The 21,964-nt window shown below is 40.7% G+C and overlaps 1 protein-coding gene across 8 annotated transcripts in view; it reads left to right on the forward strand.

Annotated features, from left to right (window-relative positions):
* The window catches only part of TNIK (TRAF2 and NCK interacting kinase), a 440,791-nt gene that overhangs the window by 264,370 nt on the left and 154,457 nt on the right, over positions 1–21,964 (forward strand). For all 8 annotated transcript variants that reach the window (XM_042998976.1, XM_042998973.1, XM_042998974.1 and 5 more), the window contains one exon: positions 16,821–16,877. In XM_042998976.1, the coding sequence (XP_042854910.1) occupies positions 16,863–16,877 (15 nt within the window). In that variant the 5' untranslated portion in view covers positions 16,821–16,862. The remainder of the gene's footprint in view (positions 1–16,820; positions 16,878–21,964) is intronic.

A 21,964-nucleotide genomic window follows, 5' to 3' on the forward strand; every position in this document is an offset into this window, starting at 1 on the left:
CTTATGAGGCCAGCATATATTTTGCTTTTAATGGTGTCTTTCTAAAAATGTCATGCCATAACTTTATGTTGGTCATGGGTTAATTTTGAGGAAGCTTCTAAAAATGGAGCAAACTTGTGAAAAAAAACCTTCTATGCCTATAAATCTTCTTTTAGGAGTAAAATCTATTAAAATGAAATTAAACTAGTGTAAGAAATTTTAATAATTTTGATGATGATGATGATGATGATGATGATGATGATTCAGGCTCCTCTGAGATGGACAGAGTGTTTTATATACAGTAGATGCTCAGTAAGTAGCTTATGAATTTACATTTTAATCAACAGGGCTGCCGTCCTGGTCAACTCCAGGAAACTCCATTCATACAGAAAAGAATAAGAATGGTGTTTCTTGGAGTTGTATAACTATGTGGCTTGTGAGTAGGATAAGAAGTTTTTTTTTATTATTATTATTGTCATAATTGTTCTACTCATTTTATGTGAATAGGTATATTTTCTTCATAAGACCTTTCTTTGTAATAACCTGACCACATTCCAATGTGCACTGAAATCTATTTCAGTTTATAGAAATGATGCCCTTTTGGAAAGTTTTTTATTGACATTATTTTGTTTAATAGTGGAATACGGTACTGATTGTATTTATGATATATTGTGAGCCCCTGAACAGAAACTGTCAAGGTCAGACAACTCCATTGCGAGGTATCATGAACAATACCAATGAAGTGTTGACTTGATAAGGTGAGTCATAAGCACTCACTCTATGTGCTTGCTTCTGTTTACATTTTTTTCCTGTAAGGAAAAACAGGCATAGCAAGTATTTCTATTTTCTTTCTTTAGAAAATACATGAAAAATTAAAGAGATTTGCCTAGAGCCATGTTGAAAAATTGAGAACATATCAAATTCTGAATAGAATATATATGGGCTTTTTTCCTCCTTCAGGGACACTGCATTTACTATCTCCCAAAGATTTTTCATGACTTCTGAATTTGTTTTCTAAAATGTATTCCTCTCAAAAGGACTTTTAAAAACATTAAAAAACTGTAAAAATAGAAAGGTAGTATATTTTTAAAGGTAGAGTTCAAGAATATGTACAATTCTTATGTATTTTTTAATATTCAGATCTATAAACTGTTGAATGTCCATCAATGACTAATAAATTGCTATACTGATTATTATTGGCATTGAATTACAGTCTTTAAATTATAGTCATTTAATGGTTTATTAAATCTAAGACAAATTTTCTGGTTAGGGGTTACTGAGATATATGGTATATTTCAATAATTAAAAACTCTTAGTTCAGCTTTTTGCTTGAATGAACACCATTTTGATTTCCTTACCACCACTTCTGAAGACAGAAGCCACCAAAGAAATAAACCATTAATGTTGCAAGCACAAGATTGCTAAGCTAAATGCCAAGGAAATGCAGACTGATACGGATCTTCTGGATAGTAAGCAAGTACCTCTAAGGCCCCAGGTGATAGAAATCAGGTCTGGGCAATGAGATTTAAATTAGACTTGTTGTGTGATGTGTATGTCCCTATACCTATTCCACACCTGGAAATGAGGAAGAGGAGGAAGGAAAGGCAATCCCTCATTCTTTTGTGCAGATGAACTTAGCTGATGGCGGTCTAAAAGGTTTAGGCAAAGTTGCTAGCTCCATCTTTTCATATTTGTGTCAAGGGAAGGTTATCAGATGTTCTCTTTGGTTCAAAAAGCACGGCCTCTTCATCAGTTGCTACCTGTAAGGTTGATCTGTTGGTTGCTGCTAGCAGCAGCATTTCAGTATTCGATATTATGCAACTTTTCAATCCATGTTGATAATATCTAAATAAAACAGCTATATAGAGTTCCACAAATCTTCCCAGATAAAATATACTCAGACTGTCAGGCATTTGAATTATAGCTCTGTTCTTCACCCTTTCGGCTTTAGGGAGAATTTTAAATAGCACGGAAAAAGATGGAGATGGTCCGTTCTTGCTTGGTTTACTTAGATGCAAGGCCAGTCTGAAAGGAAACTATGCCCTGCAAAACCTTGCTTCTCTGAGCTGCAGTTTCCTCATTTGATGACAGTACTTGCTCGATAAGAGTTGTTACACTTTCAAATAAGAGAGGCTGTGCTCTTTAAAAGAGAGAACAGAGGGACTTGGAAAAGTGTTTCCACAAAGAGGTTGGTAATTCGTTCAGACAGTACATACCCATTGAGTGTTTACTCTGTATAGGCACCAATCTGCCACTAAGGATGCAATAGTGAACAACACAAAGAGAAGGGCCTGCCCCCAAGACGCCTCCATTCTGGAGAGAGATGTCCAATACATATGATAACTAAAGAAAACATGTAATCCATTAGATAGTAGTAAAGCAGGAGGGGAGGAGGCTACTAAGAGTTACGGCGGAGTTGAAGTTTTAGGTAGGATTCCTAGAGAAGGTGACTTTTCAGTCAGGATGCGAAGGAAGCAGTTGAACAAACAAAGCAGGGAGAGTGTGCAGGCATGTCGGAGGAAAGGGAGAAAGGCTCTCTGCCTGGAGCATGCTAAGTAAGCCGGGGTGGGGAGGACAACAGGAGACAAGGTCAGACATCGAACCTTGTAGTCACTCTAAAAACATGAAACATCGTCATCATTTACTCAGCCCCTATATCAAGTGTGTTTATATATATTAATTTAATCCTTATTAATTTATACCTGTTTTACAGATAAGGAAACTATTGACCAAAAGTAGCTCTAGACCCAGTACCTCATACAAGGGCACCTCACCCTCCTCCTAAGCCTTTATCTCTTGATTTCCACACTCCTCCGTAGGACCTATGGGGATCCCCTCTGCTCGCTGTCTCTTAGGCCAGGGGAAATCCCTGCTTAAGAAGAGAACATTGTCAGGGAAGTCAGCAAGATGCTCTCCTCGCCCTTCTCACCATCCCTCATCAGTTGATCTAAGCAGGAGGCATCAAAATGTGGTGGGAGAGAAGAATTTCACTGGAGTCAGGAAAACCTCGCCCTCGTTAGGAGGAAACTACCTGACAGGTCAAGGTCAGATTGCAGCTAAATTTAGCTGGAAATCATTGTGTTTGTAAGCTAGTCAGCTACCTGCCTGTTCCAGCCTGCTCAGAGCTCAGGGTATGTCATTTTCACTTAAAAGAGCCTAAGTTCTTTCTCACGGTGTTATCATATTTCACCCACCTCCCCAAGATTTCAGACTTAAGTGTTCTGAATATTATTGCTGAACGAGGGTATAGTTTTCTAAGAGGCACATGAGTTCTTACTCCCTGTTACCAGGGATGGATGTGTCTGCTGACAAATTGCTGTCGTCCTCGCTGGCCACCACGTTGAAAGATTATGAATATGTAGGAACTGCCTGCATTTATAAAATGGCATTCCGTTTTCAAACGTCCTTTTTGTCCTCTCGCCCTCCTACCCAAAGAAGGATTTGCAGGCCTTCGCTTGGAAAGCACAATCGCTAATGCAGTCTGTGCTGACACCGGAGACTTCCTTGGTGGGGAGAGAGATTTTCAGCCTTTGCAGAGATCCGGGTCTTGCGCTGTTGCAGGTGGAGCCATTACTATGCTGTAATCACTCCTCTCAGACACTGTGTGGGAGATCCATGTATGGATATTATTCCTTGACCGCCTCCAAAAAACTTGAGTTCTTGAATCCTCAGGTACCTAAGAGGCGGCGAATGGTTGTCACTGATAAAGCATATTGTTGCTCATCTTGTTCTTTCTACAGAAAGCAAATTCTGCTTTCCTTATTTCTTGGAAACATCAATGGCAACAGCAAGATTCCTATATCCCTTCATTTGAAGAACTTACGTTGGATAAAAGCAAACACCTTTGTTCTCTTGTAACTGACCCTTATATTTTAAGCTTAAAGTTTCATCATGATTTGTATTTTAATCAGACAGAGCAATGTATTTCCTGAATTGAGCTGCCAGTAATTAAAACCTATAACTAAACATTTGAAAAGAGGGAAAGAACGCACACATATGCACTATAAAGCGTTGTTGAGAAATGCAAAAAAGGCTATTCTTTCAAAAATTAATGTAATTAGCAAATTTATAACAAAATTAACAAAATTCTGTGTGCAATTATCACAAATCAAATTCTACCTAGCCCCAATACTACTTTAACAGTTTTGTTTGTTTGTTTTAATTTAGGAAATGCTCCTTAATTGGGAAACAGTGAAGATCTTGGAATTGGCTTCTTACACATACAAAAGCCAAATGGAAAGTGGTCTTATGGGCCACTGGGTGTTACCTGTGTTCCAGAATATCATGGGTATTGGAACTTGAGAAATACGCCCCTCATTTGTAAATGCTGCTAAGCAAAGAAAGAACAATACCACGTCCATCTCCCTCCCTGGCCCTACGGGAGATCCCTTAGAGCAAGAACTTACCTTTTGATTTTTGTGACCTGGTGGAGAATATGACTTTTTTTTTAAATATTTATTTATTTTTGAGAGAGAGAGCATGAACAAGGGAGGGGCAGGGAGAGAGGGAGGCAGAGGATCTCAAGTGGGCTCTGTGTTAGCAGCAGACAGCCCAATGCCGGGCTCGAATTCATGAACTGAGAGATCATGGCCTGAGCTGAAGTCAGATGGTTAACCGACTGAGCCACCCAGGCACCCCAAGAAATGTGACTTTAAATAGAACTCAGCATTCATTGAGCACCTATTAAATGTTAAATTCTTTTAAAGCAGGGATTTTCAGTCTTGGCTCCATTGACATTTTGGGCCCCCAAATTCTTTGTTGGGGGAGGGGGAATGTACTGTGCATTGTAGAATGTCTGATAGCATCTCTGGCTTCTACCCATGAGGTATCAGTAATACCAGTCTTGACAATCAAAAAAAACGTCCCCAGACACCCCAAATGTCTTTTGGGGGCTGAGTCAAAACCACCCCTTAAATGGAGTGAGGTAGAGACTTTAACGACATTTTTTTAGGATAAAACACATATGACCGTTTTATGCCAATACTTATACCCACACCCACACCCACACCCACACCCATACTTTTGCCTATACCTATACCTATATCCACATTCATACCCACACCCATACCCATACCATCTATCTAGGCACACACATTCTTACAGAGTCCTTACAGAGGAGGTATTTGTTTGGAAGCGCTCATTGTAGACTTTTTTTTCCCCCCATGAGAATCATTATAACTTCAGTAAATTGCTCACTAAATTTCATCTGTCGCCTGCGTTCCTGCTCAGATACATCTAAAGCCTATTGAAATTGATTTTTGTGTCGGCAACAGAGCAGGGATTCAGTAAGAACATGAAAGCTTCCCTTTCATTACTAGTCTTCTCTCCCCGCATTACTTTAGATTTGGTGGGCCCTAATTATATTCCAGTGCTTCTCCAGCTGACATTTCTTATGTTTTAATTAAAACTTCTGGGGGTTTGAGGACACTGTGGGAGAGAGTTTATTCATCAACAGCCCTGATAGTCAAGTGAGTCCCTATTTGTGTCCCTGCTGCCCGAGAATGATAGCTGGGGACACAGTGGTCCTTTCCCTTTGTTTTTTTCTCACCACACCGGTGCCGTTCTGTCCTTCCCCCATACCTCCAATTCCAGACCTGTTCTTGCTGCTGCCATAGACACTCTGTTATTAAGTAACCCAGACGGCACTGTGGGTAGACTGGCTTCCTATTGAAGCCATAAATTAGGTGAAATGAAATGTAGCACTGTCTTTTTTATCATCATCATTATTATTTATCTCTGCCTAGTTGCCTATGGTGCCTCGTGGTGCAAAGCCAACCCACCCACTCCTGACCACATGGTTGTAAATCTCCAAAAAGACAGGGCTGCTGTTGGGCTGTGATTGACAAACTGATGCAGGCCTGGGGAGAGAACATAGTAGATCTTCTTAGTCTGCAGCTGGGAAGTGGGATGGAGTGAGCAAAAGGGTCTGCCAGAGGTACTGAGGGGAAGACAGGGTCACCTCCTAAAGTAGTCTCTGAAGAGGGAACTGTTGATTCAAAAATCTGACAAAATGAGCTACTTTTCTCCAAGAAGAGGTGAATCTGTTCTGCCTCAGTTAGTATTCTCTCAGGAAAAGGGAACGCAGAGATAGAGGAACTTGAGCAGGGCAGTGTCTGGGCCTTGCTTCTCTCTTGTCATATCTTTCTCTCCCTGACCCCTTCCTAGGTGAGGTAAATTGTGAGATGGTGGAATGCAGAACTCTAATACCTGCTCACACCTCCAGGGCTCATTCCAGTGACCCAGAGAGTTGGTTAGCACTTGGAAAAGGGAACAAAAACAAAACCTTCTTGAGCAAGTGGCTTCTTCCTCCAGTTACCATACTGGGAGCCATTCTTACAGTTTCTTATTGCTTGAGACAAAAGCTATCTGCCACTCTGACGTAGACATTGCCTCAAATTCTGTCATACTTCTCCCAGGTTAAGCCATGATGGATCACTGGAGTCTCTCTGTTCACTGTGATTTGAGGCAGCTTACAAGGTCCACTAGGCCTAGAAATTTCACGTTTCCAGGTGTGATTTAACACCTACTCTTTGTCAGATGCTGTCCTAGACAACGACAGGACTGAGGACACATCAGGCCAAGTCCTTGCCTTTGAGGAGCTTTTGGCTCTAGAAGTATAGCAGCCATGTGCCTGGCAGACTGAATGTCCAAAGGCTTTGGGGACTAAGTGAGCTCAGAGGAGACAGGAGTTGACTCCAGTATCCTTCACACTGTCTACTCTAAGCTTTTAGGAGCTGTCCACTGTTGGCATGAACTCTTATAACCTGTGTCAAGAACAGCCCATCTTTGTATCTTAAGGAGATTACTTACCTCTCTATTGTGCTGCACCCATGTATTTTAAAACGCCGTGCTCAGACTCTCAGATTTCAGAGTACTAAAATCTCACCCAATAGAAAAATCCCAGTAAAAAACAAAATAACCATTGAAAATCAACATAAAGTTTACTTTTACTCTTTAAAGAGTAATCTTTAAGAATATTTCATTAAGGACATTTTTTTCCATCAAGTATCTTAATGGAAACTACTTAAATTGAATATCTCTGGCTTTCTGGAAAAAAAAAAATGCCACAGAGTCCTTATTTTCCTCCTTTTCCTGAAGTTGAGTATACACTTCATCCTGGACTGGTGTCCAGGAACCAGAGCTTTCAAATGCCATCTGTATACGCAGGGGCCACCCTGATTCAGGGAATAGGGAGGGCTTTTGTGCTGGGCAGGGAGGAGTAGAACATTGGGGAGGCTTAGGAGTTGGCTATATATACATATTCTTACCCCATCTTTCAAACCCTACATCTAGGAGGTTCAAAAATCCTCCCAGAAATTCATGTACACAAGCCATCAATGATTGTGGTACTTCTGTGGCATAAACTAGATGAGAGCCCATAAGGTCTTTGGTTTTGTGCTCCTTTTTTTGGATTGAGAGAAGAGGTTACTGGGAAGTGTGTTCCTGGCTTAAGGCCATGGCCAAGAGACTGGTTCTGCTACTTTTTTGAGCTCTCCTCACCCTGCAGCCTGTCTGCCTCGTCACTGCTGTCACTTCAGCTGTGCGTGCCTTTCCTGGGTACAGGCATTAGGCTCCCTGCCATGGAATCTGCATACATTAACTATTGTCTGCTAAAAATTGTGAATATTTGATTTTTTTTCCTTTTAATCATCCATTTTGATTTATAAACTGAGCCAAACTGTCAGCCCTGAAGACAGGACTCCTAGGTTCCAACAAAGAAAAATGAGAGTCTTTTCTTCCCCACCCTGTGTCTGTGAGCAAGCCTCATTCTCAGTTGGCCCAGCCCTGAACAGTCTTGAAAACAATCCATTTTCTGTCTCGCAGAGGTGCCAAACAGAGGAATTCACAGTGACTGGTGTTGAGATGGGGAGCTGTTGCTTGGGAACTGTCCTGTGTCAGTGCCTTGCTTCGTCTTTGCCACAAGTCTGGATGAAGTGATGGCTGGATCTCAGTTCGACAGATACGGAGAGCAGGATTTTTTTTATGCTACTGATGAATGGCACATACGGGCCAAGGAAAAATAAAGTCCTTATTTAACCTGGGGAAACCCTAGGAGCAGACACTGGTCCAAATATATCCTGTGACAGTTCATGTTCCTTGATTAGAAGGATCTTTGGAGTCTTTTCATGAAGTTGTTTTGTCTACTTCTTTCACTCAAGACATGGTGTACCAAAGAAAGGTAGCATTCTTGAAGATGTCCAGATAGGTCTCTTAACTATGCTTTAATCTTAACTGGGACTGGCAAATCAAGAGTACACCTTCACTCTCATCATTATAGCTCAGGGGGAAAGCTAAAGCCAATTCCTAGTCTCTGTGATCTGTGCAGAGGGCACGTTGATTGGCCTCTCTATCAAGTTTAAAGGAATTTCATCTACTAAATTCGTCTTCTCATGTCTTATTTATGAGTGAGATGATTGAGATTCTTGCTCACGGTCTCACCCCATCTGCTTGTACACTTTGTGCCTGGATAGAAATGGGGGAACGGGGCGCCAGGTGGCTCAGTCGGTTAAGCATCTGACTTTGGCTCAGGTCATGATCTCATGGTTTGTGAGTCTGAGCCCTGCGTCGATCTCTGTGCTAACAGCTCAGAGCCTGGAGCCTGTTTCAGATTCTGTGTGTCTCTCTCCCTCTGCTCCTCCCCGACTTGCATCTTGCCTCTCCCTCTTTCTCTCTCTCTCTCAAAAATAAATAAACATTAAAAAAAAAAGGAAAGAAATGGCGAGAAGTGGAAGAAACTGATATGGACATATGGATGGTGCTGACCATGAACCTGACTACAACCCTCAGATCTCACTACTTGTCTCACTAGTAAGCACCTATTTGCTCTGAGTCCCTGCTGTGCCAAGCACTGTAGGAGGTGCAGGAGGTGCAGGGTAAATATGTATCCAAGCCATTCCCTGGCCTTGATGGTTCGATCTTCTGAATATCTCTTGATTCCATCCACTTTTCACCTACTCCCTTACTTCCATCCCAGTCCAAGTTGCCATCCTCTCTCAACTGAATTAATTAGTAACTAACGTTATAAATGCTATATTTCCATCATCCTTTCTATTTCCTCTATTCTCTGTCCTGCCCCTAGAGCAATCTTCTCAAAATGCAAACTTGGTGACTTTACACCCTTGTTTCAGACCCTTCACTGGCTGTCCATTGGTCTTACGATAAAGGCAGAATTCCTCAAAGTAGCCTGTGAGCCCTTTCTTGGACTTGCTAGACACTTTCTCTCCACTCCAGCCATACTGGCCTATTTTTAGTTACTGAAATACTCTAGTAACCATAGCATAACAGGACCTTTGGACATATTCCCATTATCTGGATATATTTCCTAACACTCAACTTAGTTCATTTTGTTCATCCTTTAGGTCAGAGTTTTTGTAAAAAATGAAAAAAACAAAACAAACAAACAAAAAACCAAAAAAAAAACCAAAAAAACTTTCACCTCAGATCTGGTAAGAAATATTATACATTAATATCAAATAAGGAAGAAAGAAAGAGGAAAAGGTAAAGGAAGAAAGGGAGGAAGGGGAGAGAGAGAGAGAGAAGGAAAGGAAACAAAGGAAAGGATAGGAAGAAAGGGAGAAAGAGTAAAGGAAGAATGGAAGAAAGAGTAAAGGAAGAATGGAAGAAGACAGGACGAAAGAAAGAAAGAAAGAAAGAAAGAAAGAAAGAAAGAAAGAAAGAAAGAAAGGAGCCTTTGATGGAGTTCCCTGGGAAACAAATTTTGAGGACAGAGATTATAGGAAGTATTTTGGGGAGTGTTCTCAGAATTAACACCTGTGGGAGAGTAAAGATAGTTTTGAGCAGAGGAAGAAGTTGAATGCACTTACAAGGCCCTAGGCAATCCCAAAAAGGAGCTTTGGAGTTGGGATGGCCCTTCAGAGTTGTTCCACCTTCACATAAGTGATGCAGGCTTTTATATTCCCACATCTACCAGTCACTGAACGCTTGCTACCTTCATTAATAGTCATCGAATGCTTACTCTCTCTAGTCAGGGAGTATGACCTTGGGTCTAGCTGTTCTCTTTGGCTAAGGGCAGCTCCTGAAGAAGCAGAACACCTAGGTACTGAAGAAGGGATTTGTGTGGCACACCACAACATCCGTTATAGTCAATCCCTTGTGACGCTTGGACCTGCCTATTTTGTATACATTTGGAAACAGCTCCTCTAGTATTCTAGCTGGTCTCTTCTCTTTAACAAAGTTATAAGAAGCCCCCAACTACATCTTATCTAATGGTTGCAGCTTATGCTCATCATTTCCCTCCTCTACTATCCATTTCACTTCTCCTCTCCTTGGTTAGTACTTTTGCTGTCTATGTGGCTGACCTGTTCGGGTGACCTGATCCTCGTTCCTGAGAAATCTGAGGCATGCTTACCATGACTTTCTCAGGCTTGACTATGCCGTTGTCCCTTTACCAAAATTTTGGGTGGCATTAAAAATAAAAAAAACTTCTTCTCTTCTGCAGCCTGAGGATAGAAAAAGCTTAGGACCAGTCCCAGGAATGAATTATCAGGGTAGAAGAAAAGGTTGAATCCCCAACTTGAGTCTAATTGGGAAGGAATGAGACTCTGAAACTTGAAAAGGAGACATCCAATTTGATGTGCTTGAGAGCTTGAAATCTTCTATTTCCCTGACCCCTCTGAGCCTACAGCAGAGATGTCCCCATCTTATTTGAAGACAGTGCACAGGCCTCAGGATTTAAACCTCAACTCCCTGATGATTTTCACAGATTGCCTTCAGTTGATGGTTAATTGCCCTTGGCTTTTCTTTGTTTTTCTCTAGTACATCAATGGCTGTCAGCAAAAGCAGAAGCCATCTGATTCCATTCTTTTTTAATTACTGTTTCTTTTGGACCTCTCAAAAGTCTGAAATATTGGAATCACTAGTGAATTCTCTTGCACCTGTATCCTACTCTACTCCACTTCCCTACTAGCGAACATCCCGACAGTGACACTGCTGTAGCGTGCCAGGGGCTATCCGAGAGCCACTGATGGGGGTCTCCTGGCAGCTACTCTAAGAACCTGTTTCCTCAAGCCATTGCTGTCACCAGGTGTCTTAGGTAGAGTTCCTCTGGAAACAGACTCTGAGATGGAGATTTACATGCAGGAGTTTTACTGAGGAGTGGTCTTAGGGTCTATACCTATGAAGAAAATAGAATTGTGCAGAAGAAAGAAGAACTGCAGTGCAGTCTTACAAAGACCACAGCCATCGCTAGAGGCGTCAGGAGCTGAGATGGTCCTTCAGAATTGTCCCACTTTAAGGCAAGAGGGCTGGGACTTTTATACTCCTGTGTCAACCAATCATTGATTTGTCTGTCTTCAGGAGGGAGCATGACTTTGGCAGTGCTTTTGTAGCTGAGGGCACTTTCCAGAGATCGAACTGGCTGAGAGCTATCAGATGTTTTGGTCTTGAAGGAAAAGTCTGGGTGGTGCAGTATAGCATCAATGATAGATGATAGATAGATAGATAGATAGATAGATAGATAGATAGATAGATGTAACCATGACATTTGATCCATGAAACAACGGCTGCCATTACTACATGTTCTACACTGATTTTTTTCCATTTGATTTGATTTATTTTCATGGTTCTTTGTGGGGTTTTATTTTTAAGTTAGCTCTATGCCCAACATGGGGCTTGAACTGACAACACTGAGATCAGCAGTCACATGCTGTAGTGACTGAGCCAGCCAGGTGCTCCAATTTTCATGGTTCTTATGATGCACATTTTGAAAATCATAGCATTGGCTATGATCAGTAGGGTTCATGTAAGATACTGTGGAAATGCAACAGTATAACACTCACTTGCAATTAGGAAAGTGAAGTCTTCCTCGATAAAGGGGAGATCTAATCTAAGCTAAACACAAGGAGCTAAAAACATTCTACCTGTAAGGGAGCCCTTGGACAGCAGGGAAGGAAAGAGTAGGTAGAGTGTCTGCATTTTCCACAAACCCAGTTTGCTCATGTGCTCTGCTGGAAACAGATGTATTTCAGTGACCTAGAAATGAAAGTACTCTTTCTTCCAGGCTAGCCTCAGGCTACCAGCTCTAAAGCCATCTTGCTGTTCCTTAAAAAAATAACAGCAATAACAGAGCCAAGGCTTACATGGCTATTTCAGACAAAACCATTGTTTTTCTTTTGCATTCATTTTAGGAAGGAGGTAAAGGGGTAGAGTACTATAATCCTTGAGTGATTTAGATTTCACTGCAGTGTTGAGTTATTTTGCAAAAAACAAGAACCAGCAGATAGGGTTTTTTTTTAACCTCAAGTGTGAGGAAAAAGAAAGGAAGAAGGGAGAGAGTGTGTTTGTATGTGTGTCTGAGGATGGGGCGGGACCACACTCACCAGTTCTGAGTGACCCCACACCCTTTGCTTTCCTGGATATGAGGCCCATTCTTCCTCCTTTCTTGGGTACAGGCTTATTATGCTTGAGGACATGATTGGCAATAGGCTTGGATCCTACTTGAATACCAATTATGCCTTTCTAGAATTAGTCTGTTATTTTTGTTATTGTTGGTTATTTCAGGGAAAAAAAACACTTCATTCTTTTATTAAAAATGACTCAGCAACTACAGTTAAATAAGATATTTTTTTTTCTAATTTTTGTGGAGAAAAAAATTTTAACCATTTGTCTCCCTTTCAGGTTTTTTTTTTTCAGAATAAAAATTATTTTGTCTTTGGTTGAATATGTATTTTAGATCCAAATATAGATGGAGTCTATGTTTAGATTTTTTGTTTCTTTCATAAGTGAAAATAAATTAAAATTAGGGGTAATGTTAAATTTTCACTTTAAAATTCTCCTGTCATACAGCGTGGAGCCTGGAGCCTGCTTCAGAGTCTGTGTCTCCCTCCCTCTCTGCCTGTCCCCCACTCGCACTCTCTCTCTCTGTCTCTCAAAAATAAATCAACATTAAAAAAATTATTTTTTTAATAAAGTAAAAAATAAAATAAAATTCTCCTGTCATGTTGCCTTGCACTCAAATAAATTTTTTTTTTCTTTTAAACCCTACCTGAAATAGAGATGAATGGTTCAATGTTTAACTCCAGTTAAGTAAAATATGAAAAGAAGATTTGTTTAAAATAATTTTTTTAATTTTAGTGATAATAATTTTTAATTCAAGAGGTGGATGGCAGAAGTGGGAAAGAGGAGAAAGTGCCCTGGCATTAGGTCCTCATTAATTGTAAGATATTGGCCTCATCTCAAAAAGGGCAGTGGATTAGGCACCTTAGGGTCTCTTCCTACTCAATTCATTTGTGACTTTATGAACACTTTATGTGCCTCTTCAAACACTGTCCTAACAATGACGGCGCCTCAAGTTTCTAGTGATCTTTAGGTCAGCTGACTCCTGGCTATTCCCTCAAAGTCAGCCTTAATCTGGATCCTAATTGAGGTTGACATTCTCCAGTGATGTAAAAGGCACCTCGTGCCAGGGGGCCTCCTTTGTGGCCCTCCTCTATCAAAGGTTGACAGCTCAGCAGCCTTCCTATTCCAGAGTGCGGGGGATGCCTTTGCCCGGGACTGAGCTGAGGCTGCTAATTGTTCCATCTCCAGGATCTCATTTAAGCCCAAACTGCCATCCCGGGGTGTATTATTCAGTCATCTGTCCGAGCCATCGAGAACTATTCTTCAGCTTAGAAGTGAAATTTAAAATGGGAGAGAAGTAGGTTAATTTTTTTTTTCTCAGTGTTGCCTTTAATGACATTAGAGCAGTTACTAAAATAAAAACAAATACCAAACAACAACATACTCTACATTCAAAAAAGTAGCAGATATTTATTTATTTCAGACCAAGAACTGCCCAGTGCCTTGTGTTTGAAATATAAAATGGATTGCTTGTATTATGTCTGCTCCCTGACCTTGGGCCTGGACCAAGAGCTAGACCTGCTTGGCTCCCAAGCTGCTGGTGGAAAGAACTAGGTGTTGACGTGTCTTTGTTACAAATTATTAATTCCAAGAGGATCCCCTGTTTCTTAAGGAATTAAACATCAAGTGCACTGTTTCTCAAACTGTGTATTGACAGAGGTGCTTCAGGCTCCCACAGAGAAAGAGAAAGAGGTGGCTGTCAGAGCAAACCAGAGTTTGCTGGTCAAGCCTCTTCTTGAACCAGGAGGATTCTATATAAGATTGGGGGGAGGGGTCCTAGGCAGGGGTCTCCTATAAATGAAGCCAGAGAAAAAGGAAGGGAGAGTAGGAAGGAAAAACAGAGGGACAGGTTCTTTGGGCCCAGTGCAATAACAGAAACATGAACATGTTCATTGGTAGCACAGAGGTGAGTGATTGACAGTGAGGTTTCAGAGAAGGTGGTACTTAAGTTGAATCTGACAAGAGTGAATAAGTTTACTAGGGATTCAGGAGGTGAGGGTGTCTTAGGCCAAGGAAACACATCATCAGAGAGGCAAGAAACAATATAGTACATTTAGAGAACACAAATAGTTTAGTCTCAAGGACCACGGAATAAGAGCAGATGGGAGCCTACCAAGGTGGTATGGCAGATAGAGGCCCAGTTCGTAGGAGGCCCTGCAAGCCATATGCAGGTGGTTTTGCCCTTATCTGGCTGTATGGAGCCATTAAAAGAATTTCAAGGTGGGGACGCTTGGGTGGCTCAGTCAGTTAAGTGTCTGGCTTTTGGTTTTGGCTGAAGTCATGATCTCACAATTCATGGGTTCAAGCCCTGCATCGGGCTCCGTGCTGATAATGTGGAGTCTGCTTGGGATTCTCTCTCTCACTCTGTCTCTGCCCCTCCCCACTCACTCTATTTCTCTCTCTCAAAAAAAAAAATAATAATAATTTCAAGGTGAATCAGCTCTAGGATACCATTGTTTTTGAGAAGTCAAAAGTTATGCATGGATTTTTGACTCCACAGGGGTCAGTGTCCCAACCCTCACACTGTTTGGGAGTGAACTGTTTCCCAAAGAAAAGCTGTTGATTCCTTTGCTATGGTCAACATTACAGCACCATAGACTCTTACTGGGACCTGGACAATTCCAGAGGCCGTTTAGTGTTTATCAACAGAGGGCGCTGTCCCTCTGCTACTTCTCCCTTGTGTGAGATTAACTCTCTTCCTGAAGTTAATATTCCTGATCTCTGGACACTGAATTGCAGTAGCACTACACTACTCACTCAGTCATTGCCAAAACTATTTCCAAATGCTCTTTGCAGTGGAAAGGGGTGGTGGTAACAATAATACTTGCTCCCCTCACTTTCAGCCACTGAGCCCTTTTCCCCCACATTTTGCAGAGGAGGGAACCAGGGCTCAGATGGGTTACATCACTTGTCTCGGATGAACCTACTGGTCATGAGCAGAACCTGGACAGGACTCAGGCCTCTGGAGCTTCAGTTCAGGGCTCTGAGAGGTGACACTCCCGGCTCCTCCCTTACTGTCTTGAAGGTCGAAATAAGTAGGAGGGGCTGTGCCGTGTCCATATTGAATTACCAACTTGATGCCTCCTTCTTTTAGCTCTTTCCTGACCAAGGAGGAAAGGGAGCAGGATGGGAGGCCGGAAGGTGAAGGAAGTGCTACTAGAGTCAGAGAAAATAGATGCAAAAAGCTGAGAAAGATGAGACGCAAAGGGGCAGACAGCACTAAGCCTCTCCCCTCTTCCCAACTCCAAGCGCCCATCACCTGCTGTTTTCATCCATAAACACACCACTTCATCTGTGGGGTGAGCACCCACCATTCCAGGTACTGGAAACACAACGATGAGACATGACCCAGGCCTTCGTGAGTCACGTGGCCTAGAAGGAAAGACGACATTTAACATGAAGCACAAGACAGGGTCACAAACAATCATAGGCAGCATCTGCTGACAGCTGATCTGTGCCAGGCATTGTCAAACACTTTATATACATAATCACATTTAATTTTCACGGCCATCCCAGGAGTCAGGTACCGTTATCTCCATTTTTCAGATGAAGAAACTGAAGCCAAGACGGTTAAGAGACTCGCCTAAGGTTATGCAGCTGGGATTTGAATCCAACTGATCTTGGAAGCAGCATCACACTCCCGGGGAGCAGTCATAGTTGAAATGTATTTTAGAAGACATATATGAAATGCATTTAGAAGTTAGACGTATTGGTCATCCCTGCTACTGTGTGAGAGTGGGAGGTAGACTTCACGTTTCTCAAGGAGCAAGTGAAGAGAAATCTTCTGTTCTGGTGTTGGCCCCTCACCACACCCTATTCTTTTCTGATTCTGTGTGGTTGACACTTCATTGTGGTTCCAAAGACCCAAGTTGCCCGTTTTCGGGGAAATAGTTGCTTCTGTTCAATGCTGTCCCTTTGATCACAAATTTAGATTTATTGCTATCTGTTTTATTCTAGCCTCACTTTTAAGATAGAGATAAACTTACAGTCTCAAGTAATAGCAGAGTCATATCCAGTTGAGACTATTAATACAAGATATTTTCATAATCAAGGAAACTAAAGTTTCTTCACCTACTGAGTATTTTCTGACAGAGGAGATACTTGTGTCTCCACACCCAGACCTAGCTCCCCTTCCTCTCACACTAGCCCTTACCTTGGAGAGAAGATAAAAACAAGTTATCGAATATTGCCTTTTTTTGGTTAACTTGACAACCATTATGAAAACAAACCCAAAAAACCAAAATGATGGAGATGTTTTACAAAGTAAATGCTAAATAGAAATTGATCCTTAAAGCACTTAAGATTTGTGTGTGTGTGTGTGTGTGTGTGTGTGTGTGTATCTGTCTGTCCATCTCTGCCTGTCTGTCTTCCCTATCGGTGTTCTGTAACAGTGATCTAGATAATTGTTCTCTATAGTTGGAACTGAATGCAGACATTGCTTATCAGAACTAAAGCCTTCTATTATTACTTTTTTTTCTTTACAGGGTCGTCATGTTAAAACGGGCCAGCTTGCAGCCATTAAGGTTATGGATGTCACAGGGGTAATGTATCTTTATTTTGCCATCGCAGTAGCTATATAGTTATGATAGAGAAATTAGTGAAAAAATCATTTTTCAGAAATAGAATCTTCTTAAACATCTAAGATATTTCCCCACTGAGCTTAACATAGAGCAGTAAGAGTATTCAACATCTGACTGAGAAGACCAGGGATAAACCATTCTAATTAAATTAGAAACCTACACACTGCCTTATGTAGAGCGAATAATGTGTTTCAAAAATTTACATAAACACAACCAAGGATATTTGCATATGAAGACAGAACACGGATTTGAAGGTATTAAAAGAATAATACAGAGATTACACAGAAGAGATGGGTCTTAACAGTTTTCCCAAAGGTCCATCTAACGCTGGAGTAGATAAGAGTTTGGGTAGCTCTAAAATCCTAGTAGGATATTTAACATAAACATTTCCCTCCTCGAAATTATTGACCAAATAACCAAAAATTCTTGTTATTATGGAGCAACACTGAAACAAAATTTCTGCCTGGATGATCAAAAGGAATAGACTTTATTTTAAATACAATCTTATGCTTTCAATCTTTTTGCTGCGGCTATTTAAAATATTTTAATGCCTTTTTAAGAGTACAGAGCAAAAATCAGACTTGAAAACACACACCGGACATCAAAAATATGTTAATAATTTTCTATTGTTCTGGGGATTTTTCTAAGATGTCTGCTTGTTGTACATAAAAGCTAAAAGACCAAAGTCTTCCATTTGGCCCAGAAGTGGTTTATTTGATGTAAATAGACACAGAATGAATGAACCACATGAAGATACCAAGAACCAACATACAAATTTTAAAAAGGCACACAATATATCTGTTTGTCAGACAGACTTCAATCTATATATATCTTTTCTGGCCTAGTTTGTTACCTTTGATAAGTATACATTATATGATACACTGTCTACCGTAATACTAATTTCACTAATGTTCATTTATACCACACTTCGAACTGCCTTCCTTTCCTTACTTATTAATGATCTGAATTCATCTTTAAATTATAGATATCTTTCAGTGGCAAAGAATCGTTCCCATGTTTATTGGCACTTTGATAAAGTACTACTCCCTTTTATTTGTCCTTTCATTTATTTATTTTATTTTTTCAAATACATTATTCAAATTTCAGAGGTTGCAAACCAGTTCAGATACTTAATCCCTATTAGTTTATTAGTTCACCTGGCCTTTACTGAAGAAGAAACTGCATGTAGACTATATGTATTAGGTTTAGATTCTGCCACTTGAAACAGAAAACTCAAAATAACAAAGGCTGGAGCACAATGCAAGTGTCTTGCTCTCTCATGTTAAAGGAGTCTGGAATCTATAGCCCAGGGATATATGGCAACAGTGTGACCAAGTGTCTTCCACCCTAAAGGTCACTTCCATGGTTCAAGGTGGTTGTCAGATTTCAATTGATCACATTCTTTGGCGGCAAGAAAAGAAGAGTGAGTGGGTGGGAGCAGAAGGGTACAGAAAAGAGCTCCTTCCACTAAAATCTTGTCTACTTGTATACAACATTTCTAGTTAACTTCTGCTTTCATTGGGTGTACCTAGCTGCAAGGGAAACTGGAAAATGTAGTTTTTTATTCTCCCAATATGTGCAGTTAAAAATCTGGGTTCTGTTAGTCAGGCAGGAAGGGAGAATGGATACTGGTGTGGTCAGTTAGCAAATCTGACACAAAAGTCAAGATCAGGTACTATCAGTATCTACACAGAAACCCATTATAAGTTTGTAAACCCTTTGCAAAGTTTTTACCACAAAACAAGTCAATTTGTTTTGCAATTCTGCTGAAGTCATACTACTGTATTTTCCCTGGATTGAATAGGATCTTCACATAATGTGATGCACTTGGCAGTTTAACAATTGCTGGTTGTGGGTGGGGTCCAAGACATTCATGCTGCAAAGTTCTGTTGTGTGGCTCTGTGGAACCGACAGTTGATTTCCATTGACATCATTAATCTCAGCGCACAAAGCTGTATGTTGATGCGCAAAGTATGACTTGAGAGCACTGGATATTACTTTTCTAGTTTCTGGTTCTATTTTTGAGACTGCAAGTTGCTTGAAGAACCACTGACTATTGTTAGACCACCTTGCTTTGGAATCAACACAGCTTTTTATCCCAGCGTATGTATTCTCAGTTTAAGGAGTGTCAGTTAGCCCTTTTAAACTGGGTTCCACAAGATAGCGAAGCTCAACAGAAAATAACTTGGGAGTCTCTTTTCTCAATTCTCTGGAGGATGATACAGAGCTAAGGCTGTTGCCAGCACATAGGGAGTCGATCCGTTGCATACAATGTATGCTTTATGTTATTTAGGCTTAATTTTCTAAGGGAACCCTTGTTGAAAAGGCTGAGTAGTTTCCCTGATTCAGGCACATCATTGACTATTTTGTAACCATTGACGCTTTATCAAAGATAAATATGGATAGCACATCAGGAGATAGTTTTCTTATTTCCCTCGGTGTCTGATACAGCATCAAATGACTTTTGTATCACCCCCTTACACACTACAGTCAGTGTGTGATTTCCTTTGTGGAATTTGTGTGGTATCCTCAGAAAACAATCTATTTCATTTTGCCATGTTGTCTTTTGTGTATTATGGAATGCTGCAAACGCTTCTTACCAATTATTATAATTGCGCTCATTATAGCTGCTCTGTTAAAAATGGAGATGAATTCTCAAAGGTCGTCTTTGTTAATTGTCTGCAGTGATCTACTGCAAAGTTACTATAGTTTATTGTAATGAAATTGATAAAACCATAAGCTTGAAATCAATTTTTAAATTATTGTTTTTATTCTACACCACTTTCTTTCTTTTTTTTTTTTTTTTAATAGAAAATAGCCACAAAGAGAACTGGATATAATGCTTCTGCTCTTCTGGTTTTAATGCCGAGACACTTCCAAAATTGCCAATATTTGCTTCAGAATTAGTACTTCGACTCAGACTCAGTCTTTGAAGTTGTTTTAGTTCCTGAAATAATTATGAGAATTTCTTCATTTCGCAGCTTTCTGGGGATTCCTTCCCAGCTGGGTTTGTGTACTCTAGATTTGCCTACAATATCTAAACAACATTTCTCAAAGTGGACCACTAGCTTCAGTGAACTGTCAGCCCTCTGGTGGTCTTCATGAGAAAGGGTCCTGGGGGACCCTCAGAACCTGCCTTTTCTACAAGCTCCTCAAGGAACTCCAGATTCGTGAAAGTCAGAGGGGCACTTCTCTAGGCTTTTAGATTTGCTGCTTTCTGGCCACCATATGTGAAGAGACTGTGGTTCTTTGATCACCCTGTAAATGATTCTCATTTTCATTTGGAGAAAAATTCCTGGTGTAAACCAGTCCCTTTACAATGATACCTTGAAGCCCACACAGGACTTAAGGAGATAATAACTTAATGCCATAGGCTTTCACCTTTACAATGACTGGTTCTGATCCTATTGCTCAGGACACTGTGGGGTGTAGTACCAAAGCCCCCCTCAAACCAAATGAAGCTGAAAATGGAAATTATTGGAAGTCACATAGTGTGATTAGGAATGTTGGCTCTCTCTCTCTTTGTGCTCTGCTTTCCTCCCACCAACAGGTCCAGGCTCATGTTCTAATTACTTCATTATTGTTAGTCCCAGCAGAGTGCCAGTCTGAATATCAGTGAGTGGTGCAGCTTGGGTCACGTCCCCATTCCTGAGCCAACCCTTGTTTCCTTCTTCCATATCTGGATTGGGTGCCTGGCCCTGGAAGCTACAGGGACTAAGGGCTGGATGATTCATGAAAGGACCATTCACGAAAGAAAAACATGAGAGATATTTGAGGAAAGGGTGGGAAGGATGCTGAGTAGGTAAAACCGGGAGAATTGCAGCACTGTGCTATCAAATACCATTGCAGTGGATGTGCTTAAAACTGATTTGGTTCTCAAGTGCCTCTCTAAGTGCCTTTGTTATGTTGCAGCCAGAAATAATAATAATGGTAACTAACACTGCGGGAGTGATTATTACGAGCCAGACTCTTTCAAGCACCTTCTATATTCTGATTATTTAATCCTTTCAGTAACCTGCAAAACAACTTCCATTAGCAGCACCATTACAGAGGTGAGAAGACTGGGCTTATTAAGTGTCTGGCTCAATGTAATGTGTACATGGTGGGGTGACTATTTCAGCCTGAGCGATTTAACTGTATCTTTGAAATCCATCATCTCAACCACATTGCTATAGGTCTCCAATTAACAAAGAAGGGCATTTAGTGTTTAATTTACTGTGTGTTTTTTTCCCATTAATATATTCAATAAACATTTACTGAAAACTGAGTTTCTGACGGGCACTGGAAATTCAAAGATGAAAAAGTGCTCCTTTGCCTGCAGGGGAACTCACAATTATACAACCTCGCCCCAAATATTTATAAGTGAAACGAATCCATTTTATAATAAAGTTATAAAATTCATGAACCAAGCTACTTATAAAGTTTGATATTGACAGTGAGGTAGAGTAATTAAGCCCAGGAAGGACAATCAGACAGATATTCCTGGCCAAGGAGACAGCCTGTGCCAAGGCATGGAGGCTGAAATAGCATTGAAGTATATTCTGGAAACTATTACATGATTTAGTTTCAAAAGGGCTGAGGAGAGAGTGATACAAGATCCTTGTGGACAAGGTAGGGCCAGGTCATGAAGGAAGTAAATAACATGACAGGATTTTACATAGTTTTCAAACTTTCTGTTTTCCCAATAGAACATTTTGATCACATCCTCTTAGGCAGAAATCCAATATATAAAAGAAATATAAACTTTTTTTTTTAAACCAGGGATGGGATGCTATACGTCCTGGTCCTTTCCCCCAAACCAGTGCAAGAGCCAATGTGGGAGCCAGAAGTTGAACAGTAAATTAATATGATGGGATTGTCTACTAGGAGGATCCATTTTAAACCCTGTTTGACTGAGTTCCTATTTCAGTCCTGCTTACTGAATTCCTGTGGCTGAAGCTTATGACCAGCCTCCATCCTTCTTTGAAGGGTAAGGAAGTGGTCTCCCTGGAGCCTCTGGTAGAGGGCTTTGCCCATAGTTAATGTTGGCTGAAACTGGACCAAAAAAA

The sequence above is a fragment of the Panthera tigris genome, chromosome C2 (genome assembly GCF_018350195.1).
Source record: "Panthera tigris isolate Pti1 chromosome C2, P.tigris_Pti1_mat1.1, whole genome shotgun sequence".
NCBI classification, from domain to species: domain Eukaryota; kingdom Metazoa; phylum Chordata; class Mammalia; order Carnivora; family Felidae; genus Panthera; species Panthera tigris.